Source organism: Culex quinquefasciatus, chromosome 2 (genome assembly GCF_015732765.1).
Source record: "Culex quinquefasciatus strain JHB chromosome 2, VPISU_Cqui_1.0_pri_paternal, whole genome shotgun sequence".
In the NCBI taxonomy this organism is placed as follows: Eukaryota; Metazoa; Arthropoda; class Insecta; order Diptera; family Culicidae; genus Culex; species Culex quinquefasciatus.
The window spans coordinates 39489071-39503857 of record NC_051862.1 but is presented as its reverse complement, the minus strand read 5'-3'; the positions used below and the strand labels follow the sequence as shown (position 1 = coordinate 39503857).

Here is a 14787-nt window from a genome sequence, read left to right as displayed (position 1 = left end):
TAATCCATCACAAAGAACGGATGTGAAATTTCAAGATTCTCAAAAATTTAGTGAAAAACTTGTTGTATTGAGGCAAACTTTTTTTTTAAATCATGATTTGTAAGAATTAATCCTAGTGGAAGAGACTCAACTAAAATCTTTTCCGTCAGAGTGTTTTTAAAAGGGATTCAAGAACAGCAACGCAGAAATCCGCCCACACAGAAAAATCTTCTCAAAATTCGGATTACGGCAAAACAGTTCATCTTGCTAACTCAGTTCTCGTCAAGTAGGAGAGGATAGACTGCTTGTTTACAATCGCAGATTCGCCCCACTGAACTGTTACTACGGAACTTATAAAACAAACTTCACGCTCTTTTCATCGTTATGATCCTCGCCGGAAGCAGCAGCATGGGCGGTTCCACGACGTCGGGACCGCCCGTTCCGGCCGGCTTGCCGATTCCGAGTGCGGCCAACAAGTGGAAGCGGATGCTGGAGTGTGACGAGTTTGTGGGCGCCCGCCGGTCCAAGCACACGGTCGTGGCGTACAAGGACGCGATCTACGTGTTCGGCGGGGACAACGGCAAGAACATGCTGAACGATTTGATCCGGTTCGGGGTGAAGGACAAGTCCTGGGGGAGGGCATTTTCCACAGGGACGCCACCGGCTCCGAGGTACCATCACTCGGCGGTGGTCCATGGGACGTCGATGTTCGTGTTTGGCGGATACACCGGGGACATTCACTCGAACTCGAACTTGACCAACAAGAACGACCTGTTTGAGTACAACTTCCAGAACGGGCAGTGGACCGAGTGGAAGTTTGTGGGGAGGACGCCGGTGCCACGGAGTGCGCATGGGGCGGCCGTTTACGATAATAAGCTGTGGATATATGCTGGATACGATGGGAATGCCCGGTTGAACGACATGTGGACAATCCGGCTGACCGGAGAAACCCACCAGTGGGAAGAGGTCCAGCAGAAGGGTGAATGTCCTCCGACGTGTTGCAATTTCCCGGTGGCCGTTGCCCGTGGCTGCATGTACGTGTTCTCCGGCCAAAGTGGCTTGCAAATAACCAACACACTGTTCCAGTTCAACTTCAAGGACAAAACATGGCGTAGAATCTCAAATGAGCACATCCTTCGGGGAGCTCCTCCACCGCCAGCCCGTCGCTATGGCCACACCATGGTCCACCATGACCGGTTCCTGTACGTGTTTGGCGGTGCCGCAGACTCGACCCTCCCGAACGACCTCCACTGTTACGATCTGGACTCCCAGGTCTGGTCCACGGTAATTCCCGCTCCGGAATCGCAAGTCCCAAGTGGCCGCCTCTTTCACGCGGCTGCCGTTATCGGTGACGCCATGTACATCTTCGGCGGGACGATCGACAACAATGTGCGTAGCGGAGACATGTACCGGTTCCAGTTCTCAAGCTATCCAAAATGCACGCTTCAGGATGACTTTGGCAAGTTCCTCCAAAACCGACAGTTTTGCGACGTTCAGTTTGTCGTCGGAGCGGACGAGGCGAAGGTTTCTGCCCACATTGCCATGATTGTGGCGCGGTCGCAGTTTCTGAGGGCGAAGATATTGGCTGCGCGTGACGCCAGAAATCTGCACTTTGAGAAGCTGTTTGGGACGACGGAGGTGCCGTTTGCGGAGCGGCCGATTCTGGAGGTCAAGTTGCCGAATGCGCAGCCGGAAGCGTTCGAGATGGTGCTGAACTACATCTACACCGATCGGATTGATTGTGAGTGAACCCATCATGCTGTGTCTTTTGACAAAGAACTTTGTCTTAAAAATTCTACATTTCAAGCAAAATAATGGAAATGAGCCTAAGACGAAGCGTAAACAAACAGTGAATTTTAGGTACTTGAATCTTACGTCCCAAGTTGAGAAAAGGTCTGCAACGGAACAATTACTGTTGCGAGGTAACTATCCAGATTTTTAAGCGAATTTGGCGTTACAAGGGTGCACGCCCAAATTGTCAAAATCGGGCAGTTTTACCAACATAACAAAAACAAAATGTACCGTGGCATGACAGTTACACTTTTTTCTAATGTTGGTACCACTGCGCGATTTTGACATTTCCGGTTTGCACCATTCGTAACGCCATCTTCGTTTATAAATCTGGATTGAAGATTTAGTACGGATACAATGGCTGGTACGGAGTTCGGAATGCAAAATGTCCATGAAACGGTCAAAGAAAGGTTTATGAAAAGATTTTACTTAAGCGGTACGCAGCTGATTTTTTTTTAAATTATATTTGTTTACAAATGCACTTTGTCCCATTTCCAATGTTTTGCTTGAATTCATAAGGCCAAACCTCAAAACGCTCCAAACAGGAATTTCATGACAACAATTATTTAATTTTCTGTCCAAAAAAAATTTAAACGTCAGAAATTTAGGAATATAAAAAAATAAAACAATATTTAACATAAAAAAAATCAAAAGTCTTCAAAAATATTTAAAATAATATTAAAAATAAATAAAAACTACTGAAAATTAAAAAAAACAAACATTCGATAATAAAGAGCGTTAGAAATAAAAATCAAAACCAAGAATTTAAGATTTTCAAAATTTCAGAATTTCAAAGCTTAAGAATTTTAAAATTTTAGAGTTTAAGAATTTCAGATTTAAAAAATTTCAGAGTTGAAGAACTTAAGAATTTCAGAACTTAAGAATGTTAGAATTTGAGAGTTAAAGAATTTAAGAATTTAAAAGAATATAAGAATTTAAGTATTTAAAAGAATTTAAGAATTTAAAAATTTTAGAATTTTAGAATTTTAGAATTATAGAATTTTAGAATTTTAGAATTTTAGAATTTTAGAATTTTAGAATTTTAGAATTTTAGAATTTTAGAATTTTAGAATTTTAGAATTTTAGAATTTAAGAATTTTAGAATTTTAGAATTTTAGAATTTTAGAATTTTAGAATTTTAGAATTTTAGAATTTAAGAATTTAAGAATTTAAGAATTTCAGAATTTCAGAATTTTAGAATTTTAGAATTTTAGAATTTTAGAATTTTAGAATTTTAGAATTTTAGAATTTAAGAATTTAAAAATTTAAGAATTTAAGAATTTAAGAATTTGAGAATTTTGTATTTTATGAATTTAAAAACTTAAGAATTCTAAAGATATTTGATAATTATTTTTTTGTTTTCTAAATTGCTTTGAGTTTGATACTTTTTAGTTTTAAAATTTTCAATTTGTGAATTTTGATTTTTTTTAAATTTCAGTTTTTTTAAATTAAAATTTTAGAAATTTCGAAAAAATTTGAATATGAATTTTGATTTTTTTTTGGATAAAAAAAACTATTAAAACAAAAAAACATCGAATTTTTGAATTTCTGAACTTTGAATGTTCTGATCTTTTAATTTTCGCCAAGAATGTTTAAATCTAGAAAAAAATCGTATTTATTTTAGAATTTTAAATTTTAGAATTTTAGAATTTTAGAATTTAAAAATTTAAGACTTTAAGAATTTAAGAATTTAAGAATTTAAGAATTTAAGAATTTAAGAATTTAGGAATTTAAGAATTTAAGAATTTAAAAATTTAAGAATTTAAGAATTTAAGGATTTAAAAATTTAATAATTTTTGAATTTATGAAAACAAGAAATCGGAAATTTAAGAATGCAAGAATTTTAAAATTTTCGAATCAAGGAAATTTAAAATTTAACATTTTTAGAGTTTTAAAATTTGAGAATTTTATAATTTCAGAGCTTTAGAATATAAGAATTTGAGGATTTTAAATTTTTGAAGTTTGAGAATTTATAAATTTAAGAATTCTAGGTATTTTATGAAGAATTTTGTTTTGGTTTGATCTCAATTTCCAGTCAAGGACCCATTCTGCAACAAGATCGTCCTCCTCATGATGGACGTGTACCAACTGGCCGTCCAATTCTACATCCCCCGCCTCGAGCAACTGTGCGTACAATATCTCGAGTTCAAAATCTCCAAAACCAACGTTCTGGACGCACTCTACAATGCGGACCGCATGGGTCTCACCCTGATCAAGGATCACTGCATGGGATTTATCACAAAGGACGACCACTTTAACGATATCGTCATGTCGCCCGAGTTTGCCGCCCTCGAGAAGATGCTGATCGTGGAGATCATCCGGAAGAAGCAAAACCCGAGCAAGCACTCGACCGACATGAAGTACGACAAAACGATCGGAACTTCGTTGGAGAACGATATGGCGGTGTTTTTGAAGTCTGGCGGGAAGGAGTTTTGCGACATTAATTTGGTGTTGGAAGGGAAGGTTATTCCGGCGCACAAGTCTATCCTGGCGGCACGGTGCACCTACTTCCAGGCCATGTTCCGATCGTTTATGCCGGCGGACAATACCGTTAATGTGAGTTTTTGGATTTAAATTGTGTGGAATTCTTTGATATAACAGGCTTTTCTTGGTTGTAGATCCAAATCGGTGACATTTCCCCCTCCCAGGAGGCGTTCAGCTCCCTCCTCCGTTACATCTACTACGGCGACACCAAGATGCCCCCGGAGGACTCGCTCTATCTTTTTCAGGCCCCCTGCTTCTACGGGTTCACCAACAACCGACTGCAGGCCTTCTGCAAGCACAACCTAGAGAACAACATCACGTACGACAACGTGCTACAAATTCTCGAAGCTTCCGACAAGATGAACGTCCCGGACATCAAGAACTACGCCCTCCGCATGGTCGTGCACAACTTTTCCCAGGTCGCGCGGCTGCCCAAGATGCAGGAACTGACGCGGGAACTGCTGCTGGACGTGATACTGGCCGTCGCGGACAAAGGGGACAAGCGGATAAGCCACGACTCGACGTTTATCTCGCTGTACAGCGACATTTGAAGGATCGCGTTTTTGCAACCGGTTCTCAGCATTTTGCTCGCGTGGCTGAGAAACAACAACGAGTTGCCGCTGGGAGAGATGGAGTGAGGCCGAGTCAGTATTTTGGAGGGGAGAGAGAGAGCGTGTGTGGATGTCTATCTGTGTAACTTATTCAGAACTGTACAATGTGTGCGTATATAATCGTGTTTTAGATGCTTTAAACGGAAAAATAGAAGGTAAATGTTTAAAAATATTGGAAAAATCTTAAAAGACAAATTCATCTATGGAAGTGTTTGCAATCAGATATTTTAAAAATCTTGCCGTACAAAAAAAGTAGACAAACGTCTTTTAGCACAAACCAGATTCAAAGTTCTTTATTAAATGTTAGAATTGACGCATGTAGCGATTTTTATCTCAATAAGTTATAAAATCTCACTTAGATTAGTCTTTAACAATGTTGTACACATTCTAGCTTTTAAAGCCATTCTTCTTTGTATTAGAACTCAATAAAGGTTATCAAATAATCAAGGAAGTCAGCATTAAAGATTCATTTTGTTACTGAGCAAAAAATCCCTTAAAATATCTTTTATGCTTTAGTGACAGCACTGTTGAAAATACGTAATTAGAATCTTAAATCCTCAAAATAAACAAAACAAAATTTATAAGCTAAAATATCTTCCTTTTTTAAATTTATGATTTTTTTTCGCCATTTTCGCTGCCATCCTAAATTATAGAAAATCAGATAACTTTGGATCATTTTTGAGAGTCTTGTTTCAGGTTTTAGTTTTTTTTTAAATTCGTAAATGTTATTTTTGATGTTTTATTTTTTATTTTTCTTTATTTTGAGTGTTTTATTTTTGAATTTCTGAATTTAAGAATCCAAATTTTCAATATTTGCAGATTTTTGAATTATTAAATTCACAAATTTTATTTTTTTTTGTTTTTTTTCAAATTTTCAGATTATTTAAAATTTGTATTTTAGAATTTCTTAATTTCTTGTTCTTCTTTCTTGGGGGCAAAAAATTAAAAAGTTAGAAAATTGAAATTACAACCCCCATTTTATCATTTAAATGAAAAAAAGTGTTTTAAAATGCAAAAAACACCTGTCCAGTTGTTTTGCAATCATAAGTCATAAGGAGACATAAACTTTGAAAAATATTTGCAATGGCCTAAGATATTTTCACGAAAAAAATCATACCTTGCCGATTCTCTATTCATATGTTCAAAACATCCAACATTCTTTGAAAAAAATCCAATACAAATAAATTAACAAAGTATTCAAAAAATCAAAAGAATTTCATAATTCCAATATTTTTGTATTCAAATATAAAAAAAATGCTATATTTTGAAAATTTTAGAATTTTTTACATTTAAATATTTGAACGAACATGAACTTGCATGATCATTTTAAATTTAAACTTTCAGGAAATTTAGAGCTTTTAGAATAGTTTCTGAAGTTTTTGACGTTAAATTCTAAAATTATGGAATTTTATCACAAACACACACACACACACACACACACACACACACACACACACACACACACACACACACACTTTCGTTCCCTGACGGAATTATTCCGAGATTTCTCGTTGTCAACGGAAATTCTTCTCCATACTTCCAATACACGACGCACCAAGTGCCTGATTCCTTTACCAACTCCCGGCGGATCGAAACACCTCTTCACAGAGAACAGATGTACATCTTGGTTCTAACTTGTGTGTAAACCGTGTAAACTAAAGTGTGCAGGATACGCTTGGCGGCGCCACCGTCGCGGCTGAGAATACTTGACTTAACAATTAAAAAGGCTCAATAATTTCGAAAGAAAATAAATGTTAATCTCGTTTAAATATAAAATTCACTTCTGTATGATTCCAGTTGACTAAAAATAATGCAAAAATGCATTAACATTAACGAAAACATAACAGAAAATTCATTCAAAAATTATTTTTCAAGCGACAACTTAAAATAGTCCCTTTACACATGTTATGTCCGATTTCGTTTGTTTACCTTCTTTGGCGCGTAAAATTACAACCCTCTGATGAAGGGCAGTCAGACATTGGTCTGATGTCGTTCGTACGGAATGCAGGGTTGTTACGGACGGCGCGGATCGCGCGGATGGCGCGGATTTGCTGGCTAATTTTGCTGAGGCGCGGATTTCGCGCGGATGGCAATTTTGATAAATAAATTAATTGAGAGAGATAGAATTACTTCAAGTTATTAAGAAAAATATTAACAGGAATTACGTTTTTTTCCTTTGAGTGCAAGAATTTTCTTCTGAAAATGTTTGTATTGTTTGTATTTTCTTAGTACGAACCGTCGAAAAATGAAGATGAAGATTATGTAGAAATTATTTTTTATGTTATTTCTTCACATCTCCGGCTCTGAATATTGAATTTCTTTTGATTTGAGTAATGATTTTAAACCTTTTTTTTATTTTAAACAGGATTTATTCAATTTTTAATGTTGTACATCAAATATTACAAACTTTTCCCGAAGATATTAGAATGTGTAACAAAAACGATTATTGGAGCTTGTTCTGGTGAGCGCCAAATATGATTTTTTTCTAGATTTAAACATTCTTGGCGAAAATTAAAAGATCAGAACATTCAAAGTTCAGAAATTCAAAAATTCGATGTTTTTTTTGTTTTAATAGTTTTTTTTATCCAAAAAAAAATCAAAATTCATATTCAAATTTTTCGAAATTTCTAAAATTTTAATTTAAAAAAACTGAAATTTAAAAAAAATCAAAATTCACAAATTGAAAATTTTAAAACTAAAAAGTATCAAACTCAAAGCAATTGAGAAAACAAAAAAATAATTATCAAATATCAAATATCTTTAGAATTCTTAAGTTTTTAAATTCATAAAATACAAAATTCTCAAATTCTTAAATTTTTAAATTCTTAAATTCTTAAATTTTTAAATTCTTAAATTCTTAAATTCTTAAATTCTTAAATTCTTAAATTCTTAAATTCTTAAATTCTTAAATTCTTAAATTCTTAAATTCTTAAATTCTTAAATTCTTAAATTCTTAAATTCTTAAATTCTTAAATTCTTAAATTTTAAATTCTTAAATTCTTAAATTCTTAAATTCTTAAATTCTTAAATTCTTAAATTTTAAATTCTTAAATTCTTAAATTTTAAATTCTTAAATTCTTAAATTCTTAAATTCTTAAATTTTAAATTCTTAAATTTTAAATTCTTAAATTCTTAAATTCTTAAATTTAAATTCTTAAATTCTTAAATTCTTAAATTCTTAAATTTAAATCTTAAATTTTAAATTTAAATTCTTAAATTCTTAAATTTTAAATTCTTAAATTTAAATTCTTAAATTCTTAAATTCTTAAATTCTTAAATTCTTAAATTCTTAAATTCTTAAATTCTTAAATTCTTAAATTCTTAAATTCTTAAATTCTTAAATTCTTAAATTCTTAAATTCTTAAATTCTTAAATTCTTAAATTCTTAAATTTAAATTTTAAATTCTTAAATTCTTAAATTCTTAAATTTAAATTCTTAAATTCTTAAATTCTTAAATTTTAAATTCTTAAATTTAAATTCTTAAATTCTTAAATTCTTAAATTCTTAAATTTTAAATTTAAATTTTAAATTCTTAAATTCTTAAATTCTTAAATTCTTAAATTTAAATTTTAAATTCTTAAATTCTTAAATTTAAATTCTTAAATTTTTAAATTCTTAAATTCTTAAATTCTTAAATTCTTAAATTTTAAATTTAAATTTTAAATTTAAATTCTTAAATTCTTAAATCTTAAATTCTTAAATTCTTAAATTCTTAAATTTTAAATTTTAAATTCTTAAATTCTTAAATTCTTAAATCTTAAATTCTTAAATTCTTAAATCTTAAATTCTTAAATTCTTAAATTTAAATTTTAAATTCTTAAATTCTTAAATTTAAATTCTTAAATTTTAAATTCTTAAATCTTAAATTCTTAAATTCTTAAATTCTTAAATTTAAATCTTAAATTCTTAAATTCTTAAATTTAAATTCTTAAATTTAAATTTTAAATTCTTAAATTCTTAAATTCTTAAATTCTTAAATTTTAAATTCTTAAATTCTTAAATTCTAAATTCTTAAATTTTAAATTTAAATTCTTAAATTCTTAAATTCTTAAATTCTTAAATTCTTAAATTCTTAAATTCTTAAATTCTTAAATTCTTAAATTCTTAAATTCTTAAATTCTTAAATTCTTAAATTTAAATTTTAAATTCTTAAATTCTTAAATTCCTAAATTCTTAAATTTAAATTCTTAAATTTAAATTCTTAAATTCTTAAATTCTTAAATTCTTAAATTTTAAATTCTTAAATTCTTAAATTCTTAAATTCTTAAATTTTAAATTCTTAAATTCTTAAATTCTTAAATTCTTAAATTCTTAAATTCTTAAATTCTTAAATTCTTAAATTCTTAAATTCTTAAATTCTTAAATTCTTAAATTCTTAAATTCTTAAATTCTTAAATTCTTAAATTCTTAAATTCTTAAATTCTTAAATTCTTAATTCTCATGCTCATGCTCATGCTCAAATTCTTAAATTCTTAAATTCTTAAATTCTTAAATTCTTAAATTCTTAAATTCTTAAATTCTTAAATTCTTAAATTCTTAAATTCTTAAATTCTTAAATTCTTAAATTCTTAAATTCTTAAATTCTTAAATTCTTAAATTCTTAAATTCTTAAATTCTTAAATTCTTAAATTCTTAAATTTAAATTCTTAAATTCTTAAATTTAAATTCTTAAATTTTAAATTCTTAAATTTAAATTCTTAAATTCTTAAATTCTTAAATTCTTAAATTCTTAAATTTAAATTCTTAAATCTTAAATTCTTAAATCTTAAATTCTTAAATTCTTAAATCTTAAATTCTTAAATTCTTAAATTTAAATTCTTAAATTCTTAAATTCTTAAATTTTAAATTCTTAAATTCTTAAATCTTAAATTCTTAAATTCTTAAATCTTAAATTCTTAAATTTAAATTCTTAAATTCTTAAATTCTTAAATTCTTAAATTTAAATTCTTAAATTTAAATTCTTAAATTCTTAAATTCTTAAATTCTTAAATTCTTAAATTCTTAAATTCTTAAATTCTTAAATTCTTAAATTCTTAAATTCTTAAATTCTTAAATTCTTAAATTCTTAAATTCTTAAATTCTTAAATTCTTAAATTCTTAAATTCTTAAATCTTAAATTCTTAAATTCTTAAATTTAAATTCTTAAATTCTTAAATTCTTAAATTCTTAAATTCTTAAATTTAAATTCTTAAATTCTTAAATTCTTAAATTCTTAAATTCTTAAATTTAAATTTTAAATTCTTAAATTCTTAAATTCTTAAATTCTTAAATTCTTAAATCTTAAATTCTTAAATTCTTAAATTTTAAATTCTTAAATTCTTAAATTAAATTCTTAAATTCTTAAATTCTTAAATTCTTAAATTCTTAAATTTTAAATTCTTAAATTCTTAAATTCTTAAATTCTTAAATTTTAAATTCTTAAATTCTTAAATTCTTAAATTCTTAAATTCTTAAATTCTTAAATTCTTAAATTCTTAAATTCTTAAATTCTTAAATTTTTAAATTCTTAAATTCTTAAATTTTAAATTCTTAAATTCTTAAATTTAAATTCTTAAATCTTAAATTCTTAAATTTTAAATTTTAAATTCTTAAATTCTTAAATTTTAAATTCTTAAATTCTTAAATCTTAAATTCTTAAATTCTTAAATTCTTAAATTCTTAAATTCTTAAATTCTTAAATTCTTAAATTCTTAAATTCTTAAATTCTTAAATTTAAATTTAAATTCTTAAATTCTTAAATTCTTAAATTCTTAAATTTAAATTTTAAATTCTTAAATTCTTAAATTCTTAAATTCTTAAATTTAAATTCTTAAATTCTTAAATTTAAATTCTTAAATTCTTAAATTCTTAAATTCTTAAATTCTTAAATTTTAAATTCTTAAATTCTTAAATCTTAATTCTTAAATTCTTAAATTCTTAAATCTTAAATTCTTAAATTCTTAAATCTTAAATTCTTAAATTCTTAAATTCTTAAATTCTTAAATTCTTAAATTCTTAAATTTAAATTCTTAAATTCTTAAATTCTTAAATTCTTAAATCTTAAATTCTTAAATTCTTAAATTCTTAAATTCTTAAATTCTTAAATTCTTAAATCTTAAATTCTTAAATTCTTAAATTCTTAAATTCTTAAATTCTTAAATTCTTAAATTTTAAATTCTTAAATTCTTAAATTCTTAAATTTAAATTCTTAAATTCTTAAATTCTTAAATTCTTAAATTCTTAAATTTTAAATTCTTAAATTCTTAAATTCTTAAATTCTTAAATTCTTAAATTCTTAAATTCTTAAATTCTTAAATTCTTAAATTCTTAAATTCTTAAATTCTTAAATTCTTAAATTCTTAAATTCTTAAATTTAAATTCTTAAATTCTTAAATTCTTAAATTCTTAAATTCTTAAATTCTTAAATTCTTAAATTCTTAAATTCTTAAATTCTTAAATTCTTAAATTCTTAAATTCTTAAATTCTTAAATTCTTAAATTCTTAAATTCTTAAATTCTTAAATTCTTAAATTCTTAAATTCTTAAATGCCACAATTTTTGAAGTCATATTTTATGTTAGAGATTTTGAAATTATGAGAAGAAAATATTTGAAATATCGGAAATGAAATTTCTTTCAGAGTGAAATTTTAACGAGAAATTTGGAATACAAACTGTATAAACATTTTTAGATTTTGAATTTTTCGACTTTCAAAATCTAAAATTTTATCATATGAATATTTTAGATTTTGATTTTTTTTGAGCTTATAGTTTGAAGTTAATTTTTTTAGGGTTTTAAATATTGTATTTTTGTAGATTTTTTCATGACCCTTCCTTGACCGTCTCTTGAGGTTTTTTTTAAATGGATTTGTTGCTTTAATTTTTTTGGAGCCTTTAAACATAAAACGAGTTTGTTTTTTTTTATTCAAATTCTTTGTCAATTATTAAATGTTGGTCGCGATATTTTTTTATATTGCGCGGATTTCGCGCGGTTTCGGGTTTTAGGTCGGCGCGGATTCGGCGCGGATTTTTTTTCGACTCTCCCGTAACAACCCTGGGAATGTTTTATGCAGTGATTAGATGGTCCAACGTTCTGCTACTGTAGGCCATCATGATTTTGGAAGTGGCGCTATCTAGGCGGATGATGCACACCCTAGATCTTTTCAACGTATTATGGTTTGAATTTTTACACACGTTTTTCAATGCTGTTTGTTCAATGATATACATCTGTTCTCTGTGACCTCTTCTTCCTCGACATTTCCTTGAGGCGCTATTACACTACCGCAAACAAACAAACTCGCACTTTCTCGTGTAAACTCGTGTAAACTTGCAAACTTGTATGCGTAAAACTCGCTAACAAGGCAAAATGTATGCAGGCTGACGTTTGTACAAACAAATCCAGGCAAACAAACAAAGTAGGCAAACTGGCAAATTGCCAAAAAGTGCGAGTTTGTTTGTTTGTTTGCCGTAGTGTAATAGATCTTTACCAGGCGTTATCTTCCGTCCACAACAACAGCCGCTTTAAAACACATATTCCGTTCTCTCCAAACTTTTCCGGACAGAACAAAAAAAAAAAAAGGTTTTTGATATGGTCCCAGAAAATCCGATTCATCTCCGTAAGCCATGAATCATAAATAAGTCTTGTTCTAGATCATACTAAAAAACTTGAATAATGTTCTTGAAAATGCTTCATGGACCATCAAAATGAACCATTACATATTTGAATCAAATTTTGGATTTATAAATAAAATTAAATTATCCTTTCAGTTTTTGTCAAACAACTTTAGAGTTTTTTTTTAAAGAAAATGTTCTATAAATTTTTTTTTTGCTTTTTGATTGTTTTTAGAATCGCCTTGAGTTCAAAAACACCCAAAAAGCAAAAAAAATGGTACTTTCTACCCTTTCCCGACAAGTGTCGATGGGTGAACTTGAAATAAGAATACAGTCATCCCACATATTCGGAACACCCACAAATTCGGAACACTTTCGTGGTAATTTGTCAATAGCATGCCAAATATAGCTTTTCTCTCGACCCTATTATTTTTAGGACCTTTATTTGGACATTTTCTTGCTATTCCACTAGTAAAAGTAGTACTTTTTGAACAAAAAACTTCATTTCAAGACTATTTTATCCAGAGCCGCAAAACACTGCCTCCAAATTGCCTGTTCCATGATTGTGGGATGTTATTGTGCCTCCCACAATTGTGGAACACCTGAATTTAACTGATATTTTCGCAAAAAAAGTTTTCAGACCATTGATAAAACATCACTAAGCTTTAGTTTCACTGGTTGCAGTGTGTGAAGTCATTATTTTGTTACAAATATGTACTCCTGGAGAGATACAAAGTTTGTTTACATCCGTAAGAAAAAAGTGTTCCGAATTTGTGGATTTCAAGGGTCAAAGTTTTTCTTCAAAAACTTGATATAAAAGTTAAAATTTGCAGTTGTTCGGTACAGCATTCGAAAGATCGCATGAAAAGCTTTCAGATGAAGGTAATAGCGAATCATTAAGTTCAATTACCGATTTGCTATGATTTTTTGAACATTGGCCGATCTGTAAACTGTTCCGAATATGAGGGATGAGTGTACTTTTGACTGTGAGTCTAGATTCGTTTTAACGTGCATTCATTCACGCTTACTGGGGGAACTCAATTTTTAAGTTCGTTCAATCAAAATGACGTTCGGTTCAGCGATGTCAATTTTGAGATGGGTTTGTTTTGATTTTATTTGTCAAATTCGAGATCACTGAACCGAACTTCATTTTGCTTGGCAACTTTGCCGAAATCTGAGAAGTGCCAGTTTTGGACTTAGCGTTTTCACAGGTGTTTTGGTGAGTTTGCTAAAAGGAATATTTTATTTATTATCTTCTAATTTTTTAGTTTTACAGCATTATTTGTGGCGTGCCGTGTCGGAGAGGAACCAGACACCAAGGAGCAGTAAAAGGAATTTCCACGGGGCGTTGCCAGGTTGCCCTCCAAGAGGGTTAACAAATGTTTCCCGATTTTCTCTAAAATTTACAATCTTTGCATTTTCAGATCTTGATCCTCGACGATGGTCCACTCGGAAATGACCGTCCCGCCGGAACCATCTCCATTCCCTCGGAGTAGCCTGCTGGTAAAAGTTGGACGGGCTTGCAAAGACTACCTTGGTGCGGAGGACCTGGTAGGACGGTGACCGTTTAAGGCCATCCGGGTGGGAATGAAGACGGAGGGGGGACCGGAATCGGAGGCGCTGACTTCCGGACCACGTCGTTGGTCAGCATGACGACCTTGGTGGGGAGGAACCGGCAAGCCGGTGGTGTTTGAACGACCGACGGACTGGGTGACAGTGAAAACGCAGGGGGAATCGGAACCGGAGCTGACTTTCGGCATCTGTGCTTCCGGGCCGCGTGCTATTGGGGAACAAGTATTTGGTCGGGCGGCAGGCTGTGGAATGAGCTGATGCAGAAGGGTGCCAACTTAACGTTGCGGAAAGAGCTGGTCAATGGAACCTGCGAGACAGTGAAGCCGATTCCACTGACGGATATTATCATGCTTGCGAATTCGTCCGTTTAGGCAGTTTTTTTAGGGGGAGTTTTTATTTCATAGAAACCCAGAGGGAATTTCGTGGTAACGTTCCGTAGTGCATTTTTTACATGAATTCGCCGGTAACTTTTCTCCGGTATGCAGATTCCGATGCTGATAGTCCGAAAAAATATTAATAAGCTGCAAATTGTTCGGATTTTCGAAAATACTAGAAAAGGAGGAAGCATTTTTGCGAGGGAACTATTTTGAATGTTCCATGAGGTCCAGAGTAGTGGTTCCAAAAGAACGGCGCACAATGCGGCCAAAAATATTGCTGGCCCGCTGTTCCGAGGTTTATCTTGGAATCAGGGGTTGGAACTAAATCTAAATTGGTTTAAAGGTATTTTTTTCATTTTAGCCTCCCGGCTCTTGAGGCGGATGCC

General features: G+C 30.2%; 1 protein-coding gene across 1 annotated transcript; it reads left to right on the top strand.

Annotated features, from left to right (window-relative positions):
• Window positions 1–10: 10 nt before the first annotated feature.
• LOC6051718 (leucine-zipper-like transcriptional regulator 1 homolog) lies at window positions 11–4877 on the top strand. Its single transcript, XM_038256587.1, has 3 exons — window positions 11–1720; window positions 3806–4326; window positions 4389–4877. The coding sequence occupies exons 1-3, from the start codon at window positions 364–366 to the stop codon at window positions 4803–4805; spliced, it is 2295 nt and encodes a 764-aa protein (XP_038112515.1). The 5' UTR covers window positions 11–363; the 3' UTR covers window positions 4806–4877.
• The last annotated feature ends 9910 nt before the right edge of the window (window positions 4878–14787 follow it).

Coding starts and splice junctions, on each gene's coding strand:
- LOC6051718 (XM_038256587.1), top strand. CDS start 364: ATGATCCTCGCCGGAAGCAGCAGCATGGGCGGTTCCACGACGTCGGGA. Junction 1,721..3,805: donor CTACACCGATCGGATTGATT/GTGAGTGAACCC, acceptor CTCAATTTCCAG/TCAAGGACCCATTCTGCAAC. Junction 4,327..4,388: donor CGGCGGACAATACCGTTAAT/GTGAGTTTTTGG, acceptor TCTTGGTTGTAG/ATCCAAATCGGTGACATTTC.